The 17,822-nt window shown below is 44.4% G+C and overlaps 1 protein-coding gene across 1 annotated transcript; it reads right to left on the reverse strand.

Annotated features, from left to right (window-relative positions):
- Positions 1-2,181: 2,181 nt before the first annotated feature.
- LOC108414582 (cAMP-dependent protein kinase type II-beta regulatory subunit-like) lies at positions 2,182-17,096 on the reverse strand. Its single transcript, XM_017687467.2, has 11 exons — positions 16,807-17,096; positions 16,513-16,548; positions 15,247-15,302; positions 15,045-15,128; positions 13,630-13,736; positions 11,407-11,560; positions 9,844-9,945; positions 9,678-9,752; positions 7,699-7,767; positions 6,768-6,882; positions 2,182-2,908 (listed from the first exon to the last, which is right to left on the reverse strand). The coding sequence occupies exons 1-11, from the start codon at positions 17,060-17,062 to the stop codon at positions 2,742-2,744; spliced, it is 1,221 nt and encodes a 406-aa protein (XP_017542956.2). The 5' UTR covers positions 17,063-17,096; the 3' UTR covers positions 2,182-2,741.
- Between the last annotated feature and the right edge of the window lie 726 nt (positions 17,097-17,822).

The following is a 17,822-nucleotide window of genomic DNA, read 5'->3' on the forward strand; positions in this document are numbered from 1 at the left end:
ACAAACACGGAAGCAGCGAAGAGCAGCTCTTTCCGTCCACAGCCGTCCTCTCCGGCATCACCACACTCCAAAAGGTGAAGTGATGTGATAAGCTGAAGCCGTCATGATACAGAATGAACCAAACACACCGCTCCCCACGCGGCAACGGGGGCGGGTAGCTTCCATATGCACAGTGGGCCACACCAACAGTTCCCCAGACCACCAACTTCAGATCGGTTCTTTAGACCACGCTGGGCTCAAACAAGTCCAGCACACCACAGGTGTCCAGCACAGTTTGGTGATGTATCTGCTCCAACCCGCCTGATTACACTTATCTGTTAATTGCCAGATTTAGTGGGTGTCTTTTAGGGGGAAACCTCCAAACTGTGCTGGACACCGGCCCTCCAAGACCAGAGCTGGGGACAGAAGGAGCTGCTCTTGACCACTTCAGTGTTTGTATCCAAGGAAAATAATAAAAAACAGCAAACTGATGAAGAAGCTGCTGACCGTCCTGCAGATCTGTATGCAGAAAAGCGATGTACAGAATTGCACAATCAATCCAGTTTGGATGGAGTTCTTGTGTGTGAAAGCAAACCAGTGATAATGAACGAGGCCAGAATCAGTCCTGGATGTGGACTCGAGGATTCAAGACTTGTGAAAGGGACGAGCAGTGGTGGACAGTAACTGAGTAACAGAGTAACTGAGTAACTGAGTAAATGTAATGAGTTTCTGTACTTTAGTATTTTTGGTGTATCTGTACTGAAGTTTCTCCGTTCTGGGCGTCTTTTTCCTTTCACTCCACTACATTTCAGAGTCTAATATCCGACTTTTTCCTCCTACATTTTGAGAAATCTGTCGTTCCTTTTGGTTTCTGAGTGTATAAAAACGTCACATGTCAAAACGAAAGAAGAGCAAAGCCAGAGCACCAATCAGGGCCCAGCGGTCACTTTGTTTAGAGCTGGTTTTGACCTGTTGGTCATACCGACCCAGTGCAGCACGCGGTTCAACGTCAGCGCAGCAGCGTAAAACTTTGGGAGAGTCTGTTCAACATAAATGATGAACTAACCTAACTTTGTGTAAATAGAGCTCAATATAGAAATATGTCCACATATGCAGTCGAGACTGACGCGGCTTTTTTCTGAATTTCTACAAACACCATTTCATTTTATAGTAAATGAGTTTGGGCTGGTTTATGTTTATGAACAGACGCCTACAGATCAACATAGTAAAGGAGCTCATCTGTGATCCTGAGTTTAAAGCCAGTTTTTATTCAACTTAAACTTGGAACTAAGTTGTAAATAAATCTGAAACTGAAACTTTGCTTGTGTGTAAAAAGTGATTTCAGAGCCACTCGGTTCTCCCTGATGGAAACTGTTTACCTTCAGTGTTTTGTGCTTCTGATCATTTTAATAGACGTCAGCGTCACTAATTAATGACGTTCTATTAAAAGACTGGTTTACCAAGAGAGACGCTGGAGGACTTTCACCTGAAATGAGTTCATGAAGCCAGTCTGGTTATAAAAATGATAACAGGACATCAGAGCCAGAATTACTCTTTTAGTACTTTTACTTTATACTTAAGTACATTTGAAGGGAAATACTTTAGTACTTTTACTCAAGTGGAGGTCTAAAGGGAGGAACTTCTACTTTTACTGGAGGAATATTTTACCTTGGGGGTCTCGACTTTAACTCAGGTACATGGTTTGTGTACTTCGTCCACCTCTGCTGACAAGGCAATGAAGAGTTTCACACAACAGATTAAACCTACATATTTACTTAAAGAACTTTTCTACATTTTCCCCACTTGTGTTTATTCACCAAAAGCACCCACTCTTTATCCCTCAGCACTAAACAGGTTGTTGCGTTACTGCACCTTTAAGACTGATGTATGTAACTGAGTCCTGAGCTCTGTTCTGATTGGCTGCTTTGCACTGGGCCTCAGTTTGAAAGCAGCCTGGGTTGCAACACTCCTTATAACATCAGCGTGAAGCTGTGTTTCTGTAAGCTGAACGTGCAGATGTGTGTAAATGTGTCGTTTGTTGTGACATCACAAAACGGCTGTTTTTGCAGCTTAAATGCTGCATTTGGACTGAAATGTATGCTGTAAACGTTGCGCAGTGTTTGAATACTACATTAAATTCACATACTTTAAATAAATAAATAAATAAATAAATAAATAAATAAATAAGAAAAGAATCCATGGTCTTCCACAACATGAGCCCTTTAATACTGACAGCAGATCTGGCTTGTACTGCAATACCTGTGAACTGCAAGTCAGTGCAATTTGCATATTTGCTCTCATGATGTCAGCCTTTGACTTTACGGCGCTGACAAAACAATCATTTGAATAAAATTGCAGAACATGGAAGTACGGTTGGCAGAATGCAGTCAAAACAAAACGGAGGAAATAAACCCGACAGAACGGCTCAGGTGATCTAAAAGGCAGCGACTGAGGTCGTGAGGTCATCTGGGCGTTCGTGTTTTGCTTGTAGGAGTCCAAACTTTTTAACGTTCCCACCAGAACATGAACTTTCAATAAAAAAGGCTCAGCACTGTACAAACATTCCTGAATGGGGGAGGAAATGTTAACGGATGTAGCCAAAACAAATACTAGTTATAACAAGTCTTCTTCATACAGAAATGGAAGTTTTAAATTCTTTGGCTTGAGTTTTAACTCCAACATTATAAATATAAAACAAAATACTCTACAAAGCAGTTCAGGCCTCAAATTTGAAGTTGAAAAACTCCAGAATCTGTAATAAATTAACGAAGGACCTCTGAAGTGCCCGGACGAGGACCTGCGGTTTCCGTGTGTCCGTCCACATCCCGTTCAAACAGCCTGGCCAGCTGCTCCTCGTAGTTGGCGATGTTCCTCTTCATGATGTCTTTACAGGGACCCAGCAGCCTCTCGAACGCCTGCACGTCCATCACTGGGAGTTAAGAGAGAAACCATTAGATACAAGAACATGAGGACGGAAGCTGTTCAGACCGCAGGCGAATCGGGGTTGTCTCTCAGATCTTTCAAGGCGACTGTCCTGCAGGTGATCGGATCTGATTTGTGCGTCCGGACGTCACCTGTCTACCTGTCTGGGTTGCCGTGGTAACGATGGTAGGCGTCAGTAACTAAGTAGCTCCGCTGGCGACGTGGATTTCAAACGCGGATGCAGGAGGGACGGAGGAGCATCGTCTCCCCTCCACACTCTTCAGAGCTCTCTTCATCGTCACGAGTCTTTGGAGCTCTTCCTGAATCCCAGCACTTCATCACTCTGGATTTCACACCGTCGCCGTTTTGTCGTGTTGCGAGTAAAAATAAAAAGACACTTTGAAATCCGATTTGAGCGTCCGGAGCGTCCGGAGCGTCCGGAGCGTCCGGAGACAGAGACACATCTGTAAAAATCTGATTAAGGTTAGATTTCAAACCACCTCTGAATGTGGTTTAGATCTGATTTGCGTATTTTGCTGTTCAGACGATCAAAAAACAATCTGGATGTGACGGAAATCAGATTTGGGCTGACCGTCTGAACACAGCCAGAGTGAAGACCTACGCTACCACACCAAGGTTGTCCACAAACAAACAAAAAGAAATCTCCAAAACGCCAAAACTTTATCTGTTAAACATGCAGTGTGGGAGATTTGGGAGGATCTATTAGCAGAAATGGCTTTGTTACTGTTCCATTTTCCATGTGCTCATTAGTGTATAATGACCTGTACCGCTGAATCGTTGTGTTGTCGTTATCTTAGAACGAGGCTTCTTATCTACACAGGGAGCAGCTTCTCTTCAAGACAGGCCGCCAAACCAGTCTCTGCCTCTAGAGGGCGCTTTCCACGCGTTTACACTGGAACGGCGGCTTGAATTTGGTGGCGCTGTATCTTCAGCTGGCCTTTTTTGTGTCGTGAGAAGTTTCCGAAGCCAAATTCTGACAAACGTATTACTTGGCACAAGAAAAGCGAGGGAGGGTGAATTTTCACCAGCAAAGAAGAGAAAACGTAAACGGGCGAAACGAAACCGCAGGCTCTACTACACGCCTGGGAAGGGATCTTCTCTGAAAACCTCCTGAAATAAAAATGAGTAACTCGTACGTGACGGCTTTGTACGTTTTGAGTGGAACGTGTTTGAGTTAAGGTGCTCCCTGCTACCTACATACTGCACTATGAAGCAATTAAAACACTGGCTTCTGCAAACAACCAGTGAATAACACAGCGCTCAGAGTCATGTGGGATTCAGCCCCATCCATACTGGACATATAACGCAGCGTTTTGGTGCAGAAGCCAGCATTTCATATCGCGCACAGCACATTATAGATGAAGGAGAGAGTCATGAGATTCAGACTGAGTTTAATACGAGCTAATTCACTGAAACGTGGTCATTTAGAGCTTTTAAGACCAAGTGATTTGTTCCCTTTTGCTTATTGCTGTTTTACAGTAAGCATTCAATTCCATGCCTATAATAATAATAAAGGTGGGGGGGGTGTTTAGGCTGATCAGCCCAGTTCTAGCTAAGAAAATAAGAGGCCCAACAGAACCAGGTTCTTCCTTCACTCTGAGCTCCATGTAAGCAGCATTGCCATCAAATATTACTCCTTTAACAGCACAAGGTTTTTTCAGAAATGAATGCACTAATTTAGAATTCAACCAATCAGATTTTAGAACTGGATCTATCTGTTCCATGAAACTGGTCTTATCCACGGTTTTCCTAGACAACAACATTTACCATTACGTCTTTGGAATGAGAGCTGGCCCGACTTCCGGTATGCGTTTGTTGTTGACAGCCAATAGCGTACGGATTAGCTTCAAGGCTGAGATTTAACGTTAAGTGACCCTAGCGGGGAAATTTCACCTCCGCGTTTAACCCATCAGTGCAGTGAAACACCACACACACACTAGTGAACACACACACTAGGGGGCAGTGAGTACACTCGCCCAGAGCGGTGGGCAGCCCAATCCGCAGCACCCGGGGAGCAGTTGGGGGTTAGGTGTCTTGCTCGAGGACACCTCAGTCATGTGCTGTCGGCTCTGGGGATCGAACTGGCGACCTTCTGGTCACAGGGCTGGTTCGCTGACCTCCAGCCTTTAAACCAGTTATTAAACATAAACCGTGTAGCTGGTGAGGTTTTGCTTTTGGGATACAAGAGGATGGCGGTTGTGTCGCGACCATCATGGACAAGAACGTTTAACAGCAACTGTGAGTGGTGTCACCTAGTCTGTTAAACCCGCCCAAGTCTGGGTTGACGATTGGCCAAAACGCCACTTATGCCGACATCATCAACTACCTTTTTTCTGAAGGTGAAGAGGAGCTGAGGAATTATAAAAGCACCCAATCACCTCAAACCCTTTATATTCCTGTCACTTACCATTGCTAAAAAAGCTGAACTGGAAGGACAGAACCAACATTTCAATAAAGCTTTGGCTTCACCTCCTCACAGGTCACTGTAACCTGGAGAGAGCAAACTTCAAAAACAACACAAACTCGTTCAAGGAAACCTGGTCACATTTTTTACGATTTCTCTCTCCAAACTCAGCAGGAAAGGGTTTAAACCCCTACATAGGATTTGATAACTACCCATGTTATGATTACAAAAGGGGGCGTTGCTGCTTTTTGCTTTAAGTGTTTGTGTTTGTCTGTCCTGTATGTCCAGTTTGTCCATTGTTAAGTGTTGTTATCAGTCTTCTTATTACTATTATTATTTCATCCTCTCTCTTTACTTCTTTTTAGTCTGTTGTTTTGTTTTGCTCAAAGCAGGGGGGGGGTGGTGTTTGGAGGGGTGTTGGGTGGTTGATCATTAATAAATGATGAGGTGTGACTCTAATAACAAAGTGAAAAAGAAATAATAATATGTCCCCTGGAAAAGGGGGGGGGGGGTGGTGTGTGGCCAAGGAATTTTGGCCTGGGAATTTAAAAATAAATAAATAAATAAATAAAATAAAAGCACTGAAGATTATAATCTACACAGCAGTGAAATCGGAAGGGCTCTGTGTTAGAAGTGTGAACAGAGGTACAGCCAGGCCAGTCGGTCGGGAAACCGGACCACTCTGCGTGGGTTACGGTTTAAAACGGTGCAGCAGAGACAGCAGGACGGTCCTGCATCGCTGGTCCCTGCTGTTTTGTGGAAGGCAGGTTAGGGATTGTAAATGAAGCTAGAAGACTCAGCTGGCTAAGATGCATTCACTCTGAGGACCGTAATTGGTTTTGCTGCCACAGTATTTCGTAGGTCGACTAAAATAGTCGAAGTTTATTTCTAAAGCACGAACTACCCAGGTCTGCGTTGCTAATGGCAACAGTGGCAAGGAAAAACTCCCTAAGATTAAAGAGGAAGAAACACCGAGAGGAACCAAGACTCAAAAGGTAAACCCATCCTCCTCTGGTCCACACCGGGGAGAAGATCAGGCATCTATTATGTTTTATCACACAACGGAAGGAGTGAACGAATATTTCATGCTCTCTTGGCCTCGTCTTCCTCGGACACTGATGTTCTGGTCTGTGTTTGCCTTTGTGTTCGTGGCATTTATTTTCCAACATGGTTTGAAGCTTTCGAGAGCTGTGGTGACTCTGACAGCACATAACGTTCCTGTGCCTTTGAGTTCGAAGGCATCGTAATTACTCTCTGTGAAAAGCGTTACACGGACGTTTAGCCCGTTCTAGAGGAACTGCTGGAAACTGCCACTGGGAATAGAAGAAATCCATGGATGTCCTACAGCGTCATGTTATGTGTATCTACACAGTGAGCTTCCCTAAAGTTGGTTTTGAAGAACTGTAGAGAAAACATTTCATCATCTCAGGCTCGTTCGTACCTAAACACTTCACGGTTCCAACGGCGTATGCGGAAGCAGCCCGAGGCTTGTTGGTGATCAGAGCCAGCTCCCCGAAATACTGCCCTCTGGAGCACACGGCGATTTCGGTCTCGGCCTGAGAAGGGAATGAGTGAAAACGTGGGGAGAATGTCACAGTAATTTAAAGGCATCACATACAGAGCTACAGTCACAGCAGACGATCCTTTAACCGATCTTCTAATGCTGGACTCCTCACAGTTCCCTCAACTAGTCTTTCTACTGTGCTGCAACCCCCCCACCCCCCAAAATCTGGAATTCTCTACCTTCTACTATTCGGAATTGCTCTTCTCTGTCTTCCTTCAAATCCCTGTTAAAAACCTTCCTTTTTTCCCCTCTCTGTAGTATGATTTGATTTGATTTGATTTGATTTGATTTTTTTTAATGTAAAGCATCTTTGGGTTTGTGAAAGGCGCTATATAAATTGAACTTATTATTATTATTATTATTATTATTATTATTATTATTATTATTTTAAAATAAGCAAACAAGGGCTGAATTCTCTGGACTGTCGTGACTGTATGAGTTTGACGGTCCTGCATCTCACATATTCTTTCCAGAACACAATGCAACATGCAAAAATGGTGCTGAATAATGTTTGATCACATGCTGATGTTCCAGAACTGACACTAAGACTTGAATAATAAGGCTGGGCGTTTTGCTCCCATGAGCACCAACTTCAGCCACGTCAGCGACGCGTCAAGACGGTGCCGCGCACCTGAGAACGACAAAGAGCCCAGGAAGAAAGCCACTCCCATGAAGCAGTGCTTCGTTCGTTTGAGTGTAGAATCTGTTTAAATGTGCTGCGACCATCATCAACAGTAATAAAGCAGACAGTTTCCCACGTGGAGGAGAGAAACGGGGTGGATGTGATTTAACACGGATGGAGACTCACCCCCTTCTTATTCAGGACTATTCGCACTTGCCCCGATTCAACAATGTAGAAGCAGTCAGCACTGTCGCCCTGACAGAAGACAAAAACGTTTTAGACGGATAGACAAAGATATTTAGACAAACAGACAGATAGAGAGACAAAGATATTTAGACAGACAGATACATTGATAGACATGGACAGATAGACAAACAGATGGAGACAGACAGACAGATAGATATAGCGATAGACTTGGATAGACAGACAGACAGACAGACAGACAGACAGATAGATATAGCGATAGACTTGGATAGATAGACAGACAGACAGATATTTAGACAGACAGACAGATATAGCGATAGACTTGGATAGATAGACAGACAGACAGACAGATATTTAGACTGACGGACAGATGTTTAGATAGGCAGACAGACAGAAGGATACAGACAGACAAAGATATTTAGACAGACAGACAGAAAGACAGACAGATACTACAGCCAGTATGAGTCGCACAACACATGACAGTAATAATAATAAGGGTGATATAAAAAGAATATATACAAAAACCCATTAATATTTATATACAAAACTCTGCAGTAAGATCAATAACCTGAGAGAAAGGGCAGCGCAGTAATGACCGTACAGGGAGGCGCAGGTAACGGCGTATAACGACCCCACTGAATGAATATGTGCAGATATCGGTACTGAAATAAAGCGTCCAGATGTGCAGAATGTGCAGTGTTGTCTGTTGTTCTATCTGAAGCAATGCGTCTGCACGTCTGCCGTATTGAAGTGTTCAAGATCTGCTTATAAACAAACACACTTCCCATTCGGAAGCTTCTTGTTCCAATTTTCCCATCTTAAATAGCGCAGCGGTTACATTCCGGTGCCTGAGGCTGCACCTGATCCAGCTGAAATGGATCGGGAAAAACTAGAAGCTAATTTGGGCTTCGTGTAAGACGGTGTGGTTGTTCATATCTGTATGAAGTAACCAGTTATTTTCCAGGGTATATTTCAGTTTGTCCCTCTGAATTTACAAGCCCAAGGCAAATTATTCAGGAACTGCATGAATCAGCCGTAAAGTGTGGGTGGTTTTTGTAAAATCTCCCTCAAATAAACAGAACGTGTCACTGCTGAGAGCCAAAAATCTGCGCCGCTCTTTGTGTTGTTTTCTAAAAGTGATGTTTCCAGAGCAGATCACTGAAGAGACGCCGTCTGTTTATAGTTTAGAGCCCAGATTTGGGGAAAAACGGCTCGACTTTCAGTAGAAAAACAAACTGAGTTCAGCTTCTTTTATTATAAGGGTTTAAAATGACATCACCGTCTATTAGACTGGAGAGAAGAGCTACAGCCTCACACGACGCCCAGCTTCTGAATGGAGCTTATGGAATATGAACGTTATGAAGTAAAGAAGGAGTTAAAGAGGTTTTAAGGAACGCTGTAACTTTCCACTTAGTCGGAATTGAGAATCCCTGAAAAAAATGAATATAACTACTAAATCAGGTTAATAATCCCCCATATAGACCATCAAATAAAACGTGCTTAATATAAAACCAGAGAAAAAAACAACTACACTACCCAGTTCACCATATATATAAGCATATAACCGTCACGCAGATGAGAGTGTGGATCGCTGCATTCCCTCCGTTATATAATCCTATCTCTCCTTCGCTTTCTGAGCGCGATATTCTGCCGCTCTGAAATGGTTCTGAATGTAGTCGGGCAGCGATGTTGACCTCCCCAAAATGACTGACCACAACGCAGCGTCTCGTTATGTACAGCTGTGGCTCCTGTCATTGGCTTGGAGCTACAAAGCACCGAGATTCTCAGCCGCTTTAGGCGTGTAGTTTAATAGTTTCACAGTGAACAAAACAGAACATACATTAATCACGATTATTTACATGGCAATCAATCAGCCGAAGCTTTAGCTGACTGTGACTGACCTAGTTTAAATTAATCAACACTGAGGATAAAAAACAAACTCCAAATAAAACCTTAATCACCTGCGCTATGATCCTCTCGCCATCACTGTACGTCTGGCAGCCCAGAACATCCACCACCTTCATTCTCTCCACCGACTGAGGGGCACAGAGAGCAGAAGAAAGCCTGTGAGCTGCTTTCAGCGACACAAGCTGGTCAGTTCTGCGTACCAGAGAAACTGTAGCCGACCTGTAGGGATTCGAGCAGCGGAACAGACTCTACAAAGGCCTCGTACAGCTTCCTCTTCTTGGCGTTGTTCCGGACGATGATCCTTCGGAAAGTCATTCTGTCCTAAATCACAAGAAAACCGCACCAAACGTTACAAGACGCTTTTGATTTACGCATTAATGCAGAGGTTCCCACACCCTGTCCAACAGGGTTAGAAACCTCTTATAATTACACAAATTTGCTCTTTAATCCTGCGTTCACATCACGAGCCTCGTTGCTCAGAATCCGGTCTCGCTGACTCGACGGTTCACCCTTGTTTAGGTCAGTGACTCAGATCGGTCATTAATGTGATGAACCAGCTCCTGAAGTGACCCTCATGAGCTCCTCCTACTCGGTGACGTCACGTGACTGAATCAGCTCAAACTAACGAGCAGAACGAGCTTCGCTGAGAAGATCATTAACTCTGATCAGCTCTCAGCTTCATTATTAGAGCCAGACGGAGGAGAAGAAGGTGAGACGAGCTGCTTTTCCACAGTTTACAGGCTTTAACGTCTGTTCGGCGCCGTTGCCATGGCAACGCTGAATGACGGCACAGCGCAGTGGACGAAAAGAACATGAATTCCAACCTGAGCGTCACATTCAGGTCACAGGTCGGATTTGAAAAGATCAGATCTGATTCACATTTAGGGCAAAAAAATCCCTTTTTAATTTTATTTTTGATATGAGGAGGTGGGCATCTGATTGTGACTCGTCAAATTTTTATTAATCTTAAATTTTTAAACACCGCATTATAACTGCACCATATTGCCAAAAGTATTCGGTCGTCTGGCTTCACATGCATATGAAATTGAGTGACGTCCCGTTCTTAATCCATAGGGTTTAATATGATGTCGGCTCACCCTTTGCAGCTATAACAGCTTCAGCTCTTCTGGGAAGGCTTTCCACAAGGGTTAGGAGTGTTTATGGGAATTTCTGACCGTTCTTCCAGAAGCACATTTGTGAGGTCAGACACTGATTTTGGACGAGAAGGCCTGGCTCACAGTCTCCACTCTAATTCATCCCAAAGGTGTTCTATGGGGTTGAGGTCAGGACTCTGTGCAGGCCAGTCGAGTTCTTCCACACCAAACTGGCTCATCCACGTCTTTATGGACCTGCTTTGTGCACTGGTGTGCAGTCATGTTGGAACAGGAAGGGGCCGTCCCCAAACTGTTCCCACAAAGTTGGGAGCGTGAAATTGATCCAAAATCTCTTGATGCTGAAGCTTTAAGAGCCCCTTTCACTGGAACTAAGGGGCCGAGCCCAACTCCTGAAAAACACCCCCACACCATGATCCCCCCTCCACCAAACTTTACACTCGGCACAATACAGTCAGACAAGTAATTATTATTGTTAAGGAGCTGCTGTTTCTGAATTGTGATTGTTATATTTTCAGACTTTGTCACCCTTTAGATGCTTGTCTCATATGAGGAGGCGAGGATAGAAGAAGGCAAAGCAGTGCCTCATTAATCAATACTAAAGCCTGTATTAATTCTGTTATCTGCTGTCTGATACCTCACGGCAGCAACGTTGAAGTGTTTTACTAACCAGACACCACAGAGCTCCAGCTGAGGTGGTGATGATGGTTGCGGCTCTCTGCGTGTTGTACATCAGGGCCAGCTCGCCGAAGCTGCCGCGGTTGTTGTAGGTTCCCACCAGTCGCTCCAGACCATCCACCTTCATGTAGATGCTGAATGTCCCCCTAGAGAGGAGGACATTTCCGCATTAACACTGACTCAGGGTTTGAGGCCAAAGGCTACTGAGCTGTGCAATGCTTTTTAGAGTGCGCTTAAGTTTGTGGTTGGGTTCTATTGGTCAAGACCAAAGTAGAGCATGGTACATCATTGCGTTGTAGTTCTGGATTGCTTAGCGTTCACACTGACACATTTAACACTGAACTAAACGATGTAACCAAACGTTACACAAGAGAAAGGGCACAACTGATCGGGTGGGTTTTATGATGTATAGTAACTGTGATGATGACCATCAAACTTTCCAAATCTGGACTCGCTGGTTTTGTTTATATCTTGTGATATTAGAACAATAAGCCGCAAGACTCCCTGCAGCACCGTGGTGACGACGCAGAGCCGGTGAAACCCCTGTAACAGCCTCAGACCACAGTGGATTAATGCAGAATCTAATCTGTGTGCAGTTAATTGTGTATATGGAGTACTTTTAGGACTTCAAGCGGCGTTTTAAAACCCAAACTACATGTTCTATAATTACTGATTCAGAGCATATGAAGAAATAATGAAACAGGAGAAACTCGTCTTCTCCACGAACCACAGAGGTTCTGCAGAGACGAGGCGCCGGTTCCATTCTGTCTTTGGTGTGTACTGCGTTCACACTTCAAATGTACCACACTAGAGTTGGTTCTAAAGCTCTGCTCTGGGTGTCTTGCTCCCCTTATCTGGAGCACCGGAGTTCGGATAGAAGCATTCTCACTCGCTCTAACACAGCAGTCACAGCAGGACTCATCTTAACCCAGCCAAACCTGCTGAGTCTGAACGCACAGCAGGACTCCCAGAGGTTTCAGGCTAAAAGCTGAACTATACTGCTGTGATGTGTAAACGTATTAGTATTAACCTTCTGGGGTCTGAGGGCTTTTTCTTGATTTTTACATGTGCTCTTAAATTCGCCTTTAAAGGCTCTTGAATACGACATAACACGTTAACGAGTTTAACGAACTGAGCTTTCGCTGTAATGAGGCCCTTCTGACCTGGAGCTCTGGGTACAGAGAGAATTCAGAGTTCAGCCCTGAATTTTATCACACGTCTTGCACATCTGGACGCTCCACACCTAGTCACTTTATTTTGGTGCCGATATCTCCACATCTTTATTCAGTATTGTCATTATATGCTGTTACCTGCGCCTCTCTGTACAGTCACTATTTCACTGCCTTTTTATCTCAGGATGGATCTTATTCTTTATGTGTAGTTGTACATCTGCCTGTAAATGTTTTTATATATATATTTATTTCTTCTTATATTGTACCACTCTTTCTATTATGACTGTCCGGGTTTGTGTGACTGCTCTGTCTGTCTGTATCTCTAAAGCTGAAAAAATTAAATCTGGTTTTACAAACGTTTAACATCGCTAGTGAAAACACAGTTGGCCGAATTGTTTTGGAGTTGAAATGTGTTTTCCAAAGTCACAAAAGTCGTGGAATGTATGAATAAAATGTTTTCCTCATCACTACTTTCTGCTGCAACTTCAGCAACTGCTAATTTTTTACACGCCACTTGCGTCTGTGTACGAGGAGAATTGACGCGAAATGTGTTCAATGTGACGGTCAGTCCTTAGATCTCCTGAGCGTCCGTCGGTCAGTTTCATACAGAATGTAGACGGACACACGAGTCCACCAGCTCCACGCGGTGAGAAGCAGATGACGTGTATCTCAGCCCCTCTTCACAGGCTCATAACTCTGGATGTGAGTCTCGTATGATCTCGTGATCAGATGGAATGGAAAGGGCGGCTCTACGGATTGAGGAAGGGTTTGAACTGGATTTCTGAGTTGAATCATCATAAAAACATCAATAGAAACACTGAGAAACGTCTAATTTGACGTTCCGGTGCGTTCATCTAAGCCATAGTGAGTACAGATCTGTGACGATAATCGCATCACCGCAATACCGCAGTCATATGAGGACCTACTGTGGGGTTAGAAAGGTTTGAGGTACGGTTCTTCCATGGGCTCCTTGAAAAGAACTTTTCCCTTTTAGCACTTTCACTTGTAATAGTGTACAAGAATAGTTCTAACTCGGTTCTAACCTCTCAATCACATAAAAATTATCCCCGTCGTCATCCTGCTCGATGATGAGCTCCCCCACTTCCACGCGTCTCTCAAACATGGCATCAAGAACCTGAGACATCTGCTCCTGTTAGAACCATCGAGAAGAACCAGAGACACAGCTGTCACAACAGATTTATGAGATTTTAAAGCAAAACAGAGTGAGCATGTTAAACTCATTAAGCAAGGTTCTTTGAGCGATGGCATAGAGGAACCACTTTTGGTTCTGCTAAATAAAACTGTGAGATGGCCTCAAAAGTCATTTGTGAGTGTTAAGAATTTTTAAGAACATCTCATTTTGTAATGAGACCCCTAGACTTTCACAGATTGTTCTTCACACTTTCATCTTATTTACAAAAATGATTCTTTTTAGAACCATCCAGTGAGCGGTTCTCTACAGCATCATGCAAAGGCCCTTTTGTGTTGCCTTTATGTTGCAGTCCAGCTTTATTGCCCATCCCCGAACCCCCCCCCAACAACCTCCATCCCATCGCGAGGCGTCTTTATTCCGAACCTCAAATCCAGTTTCCAGTCCTGGGAACTGGGAAATTTCACCATTTCAAATACACTACACAACACAAATTGTCTGCATAATTAAGTGGGTACGAATGTGAACGAAGAGGTTCAGAGCGGTTTGGTGTGAAACGCTCCGTTCTAGATAAACTTACCGAGTCAGAACTGTTCACAGTGGTGATGGTGATAGGAACCAGACGTCCAACTCTAAAACCTCCCTCACATGAAATGGTTATGGATTCACTGCCTGATGACTGAGAAATCCAGGACTGGAAACTGGATTTCTGCTGCATCTTTCATCACTGGTCTGTTTCTGACCACAGGACTGCTGTTATCCAGATATTATCTGGGTGATGGTCCACTGTCAGCACAGCAGCAACACTGACGTGGTAGTATGTGTGTTGCTGGTATGAGTGTATCGTGTGTATGAGTACACAAGTGGTTTTGGTTGGTTAGTGTAGTGGATAACACCTCTGACTTCTACGCTGTAGACTGGGGTTCGATTCCCCACCTGGGTAAACACCCTACACTATACCAATAAGAGCCCTTGGGCAAGACTCCTAACACCACCCTCACCTACCTGTGTAAAATGATCAAACTACACGTCTCTCTGGATAAGAGCATCAGCCAAATGGCATAATCATGTCACGACTGGGTTGACAGGGGACCGTCCACCTGAAAACATCCAGACAGGAGTGGCTCCGTGGTCAGAAACTGACCACTGATGAAGGGCTTATGCCAACTGTACACCAACAAGTTGGGTCTTCGTGGCAGGAACGTTCTAATAAAGTGGAATATCGTTCAAGAGTCTAAATATTTAAGAGATCTGTTCTGAATGTCTGACAGAACATCCTCCTCACTGCATCCCTGCTCAGACACTCACTGCGTCCAAGTTCTTGAAGAGGAGGATGTGTTTGCAGGCCTCCTGTAGACGTTGTCTCTGCTCGTCTGTTTTGGGGTGGACGATCTGAAGAAAATCAAAACGGACACACAACAGTGTGACACTCAATGCACTGGACGTATATTTGACTCAGTGTGGGGTAAATTACAATCCCTCAACAGTGACATCGGTGCAGAACTCTTACCCTGGGCTCCCTGAGTTCCTCGTCTTCATCATCAGGATTGTAGGTTTCTGCAGATACTACATACACACACACACAGGGATTAATACATTAAATACTATGAGCACTATTTAAGAGACATTTTACCTCTTCCAATGTTATGATGAGCACAATATTAGGCAGAAAAATCCCACATCTGCTCTACTAATGCTGTTTCTGCCTAAAATGTTTTAGTAAACAACCAGCAAAGCTTTAATGAAATGACTGTGGTAATTATGATACTATATTATATTCCCAAAAGTATTCGCTCGTCTGGCTTCACACGCATACGAACTTGAGTGACGTCCCATTCTTAATCCATTGGGTTTAATATGATTATATATAATATGAATAAATATCGCCGCATATTGTGTACCGTGAACTTTTCTTGAAGTATCGCGATGTCAGATTTTTGCCATATCGCCCAGCTTTTACTCACACTCCGGTTTAACTGCTATTAAGTGATGCTGCTGCAGTGTATTTGATAACGTACTGCAGGTCTAGACGAACGTGTTTCTGTTTGAGAACTACACACTTAAGATGGTTCGTAGAAAAGGCAGAGGTTCTATTTAGAACCGTGAGTTCTCTATATAAACAATTCCATGCTTAAATGGTTCGCTGCATGGCGAAATATATCAGATTAATGGAGAACGTGTTGTACATCGTTCTCCATCACACTAAAAAGTGCCGTGCACTACATTGTAAAAATCAAAGAACCTTTGGGTGCTATATAGAACCACTTCCAACAGAGGTTCTTCATAAGAATTACATACGACACGCTCCCCATTAATCTTAAGAACTATTTAACCACACAAGAATGAGGTCGTTCTATATATAACTCCTATTGCTCTGAGTAGAACCACTAACTTGACCAAAGAACCCATAAAGAACCTTTTTTTTTTACAGAGTGTGCCTAAGAGTCGAGCATGATTCAGTTCAGTGTCGACCTACCTGAACGATGAATCAGTGAATCATGAACACCTGACAGGAAGGGCGCTTCATGTGTTCATCTCGAGATAATATAATCTTTCTGAAATGCTGATATACACACAGCCCAGACAACGCGAGGGATGGAAGCCGGGTCTGTTCATCACACTTACGTTTATTTTTATTTACTTATACTTCGATTCCTCCGCGCTTGTGAATCGGTTCATCACTCGCCGAGGTTTAGAGGAGTCGTTCGGTTTCGTTTCATCGGCTAACGTTACCATCGACTGATTTAAGTGCTTATAGGGACGTAAATGCTCGTACCTGATACTCTTCTGGTGAATCTGATGGCCACCGGTGCTATAATTCAAAAACAAAACGATGAGTCAACAAAACTTCGCTTCCTATTCGCAGGTCCTCGCTCGAACTGTCCCGTTCCACCTTAAACGGAGCGCAGCTCCATTCTAACGCCTGAGGCGTTACAGTAAACGCTGCATCATTTAAGGTGGAACGGGAAATTGGAGCGAGAGGCTGGCGAATAGGAAGTTTAGGTTAAACTGATCTCGTTTTAATATAACACTGTACGTTAATCAGGCGGATATTTTCTGTTTTACCCACCGACGAGCTCCTCGTCCTCCTCTCCGCTCCTCTCAGCGTCAGGCTCGGTGAAACTGACCACCGCCCCCGGCCGGGCAGCAGTCGGAGAGGGCAGAGATTCAGACGAACCGCCGCCTCGATTCTGATTCTGATTCTGATTCAGCCGCTGGAAGTACTGCACAGCGAAGTCCAGCGGGTCTCTGGGCTGATTCCGCAGCACCTCCACTGTGAAGCGGACCAGCAGGTCCTCCAGCCCGGCGGGGATCTCTATGCTCATCTTCTCCACTGAAGCCGGAGAGATCTACCTCAGAGTCCCACAAAGCGAGTAAAACCTGCACGCTGCAAAACTCCGCTGGGGTTAACGGCTCTGAGGTAGCGCTGGTCACGTGACCACAGAATCCATAGCAACAGCCAATCAGAAGTGAAGAGCGCGCCAACTTAGTTCACTGAATTTAATAATCCATACAGTTTAATATGATACTCACTCTAATTCATCCCAAAGGTGTTCTATGGGGTTGAGGTCAGGACTCTGTGCAGGCCAGTCAAGTTCTTCCACACCAAACTGGCTCATCCACGTCTTTATGGACCTGCTTTGTGCACTGGTGGGCAGTCATGTTGGAACAGGAAGGGGCCGTCCCCAAACTGTTCCCACAAAGTTGGGAGCGTGAAATTGTCCAGAATCTCTTGGTGCTGAAGCTTTAAGAGTTCCTTTCACTGGAACTAAGGGGCCGAGCCCAACTCCTGAAAAACACCCCCACACCATGATCCCCCCTCCACCAAACTTTACACTCAGCACAATGCAGTCAGACAAGTACCGTCTCCTGGCAACCACCAAACCCAGACTCATCCATCGGATTTCCAGACGGAGAAGCGTGATTGGTCACTCCAGAGAACACGTCTCCACTGCTCTAGAGTCCAGTGGCGGCGCTTTACACCACTGCATTCCACGCTTTGCATTGCGCTTGGTGATGTAAGGCTTGGATGCAGCTGCTCGGCCATGGAAACCCATTCCATGAAGCTCTCTACGCTGTTCTTGA

The sequence above is a fragment of the Pygocentrus nattereri genome, chromosome 1, assembly GCF_015220715.1.
Source record: "Pygocentrus nattereri isolate fPygNat1 chromosome 1, fPygNat1.pri, whole genome shotgun sequence".
Lineage (NCBI taxonomy): Eukaryota > Metazoa > Chordata > Actinopteri > Characiformes > Serrasalmidae > Pygocentrus > Pygocentrus nattereri.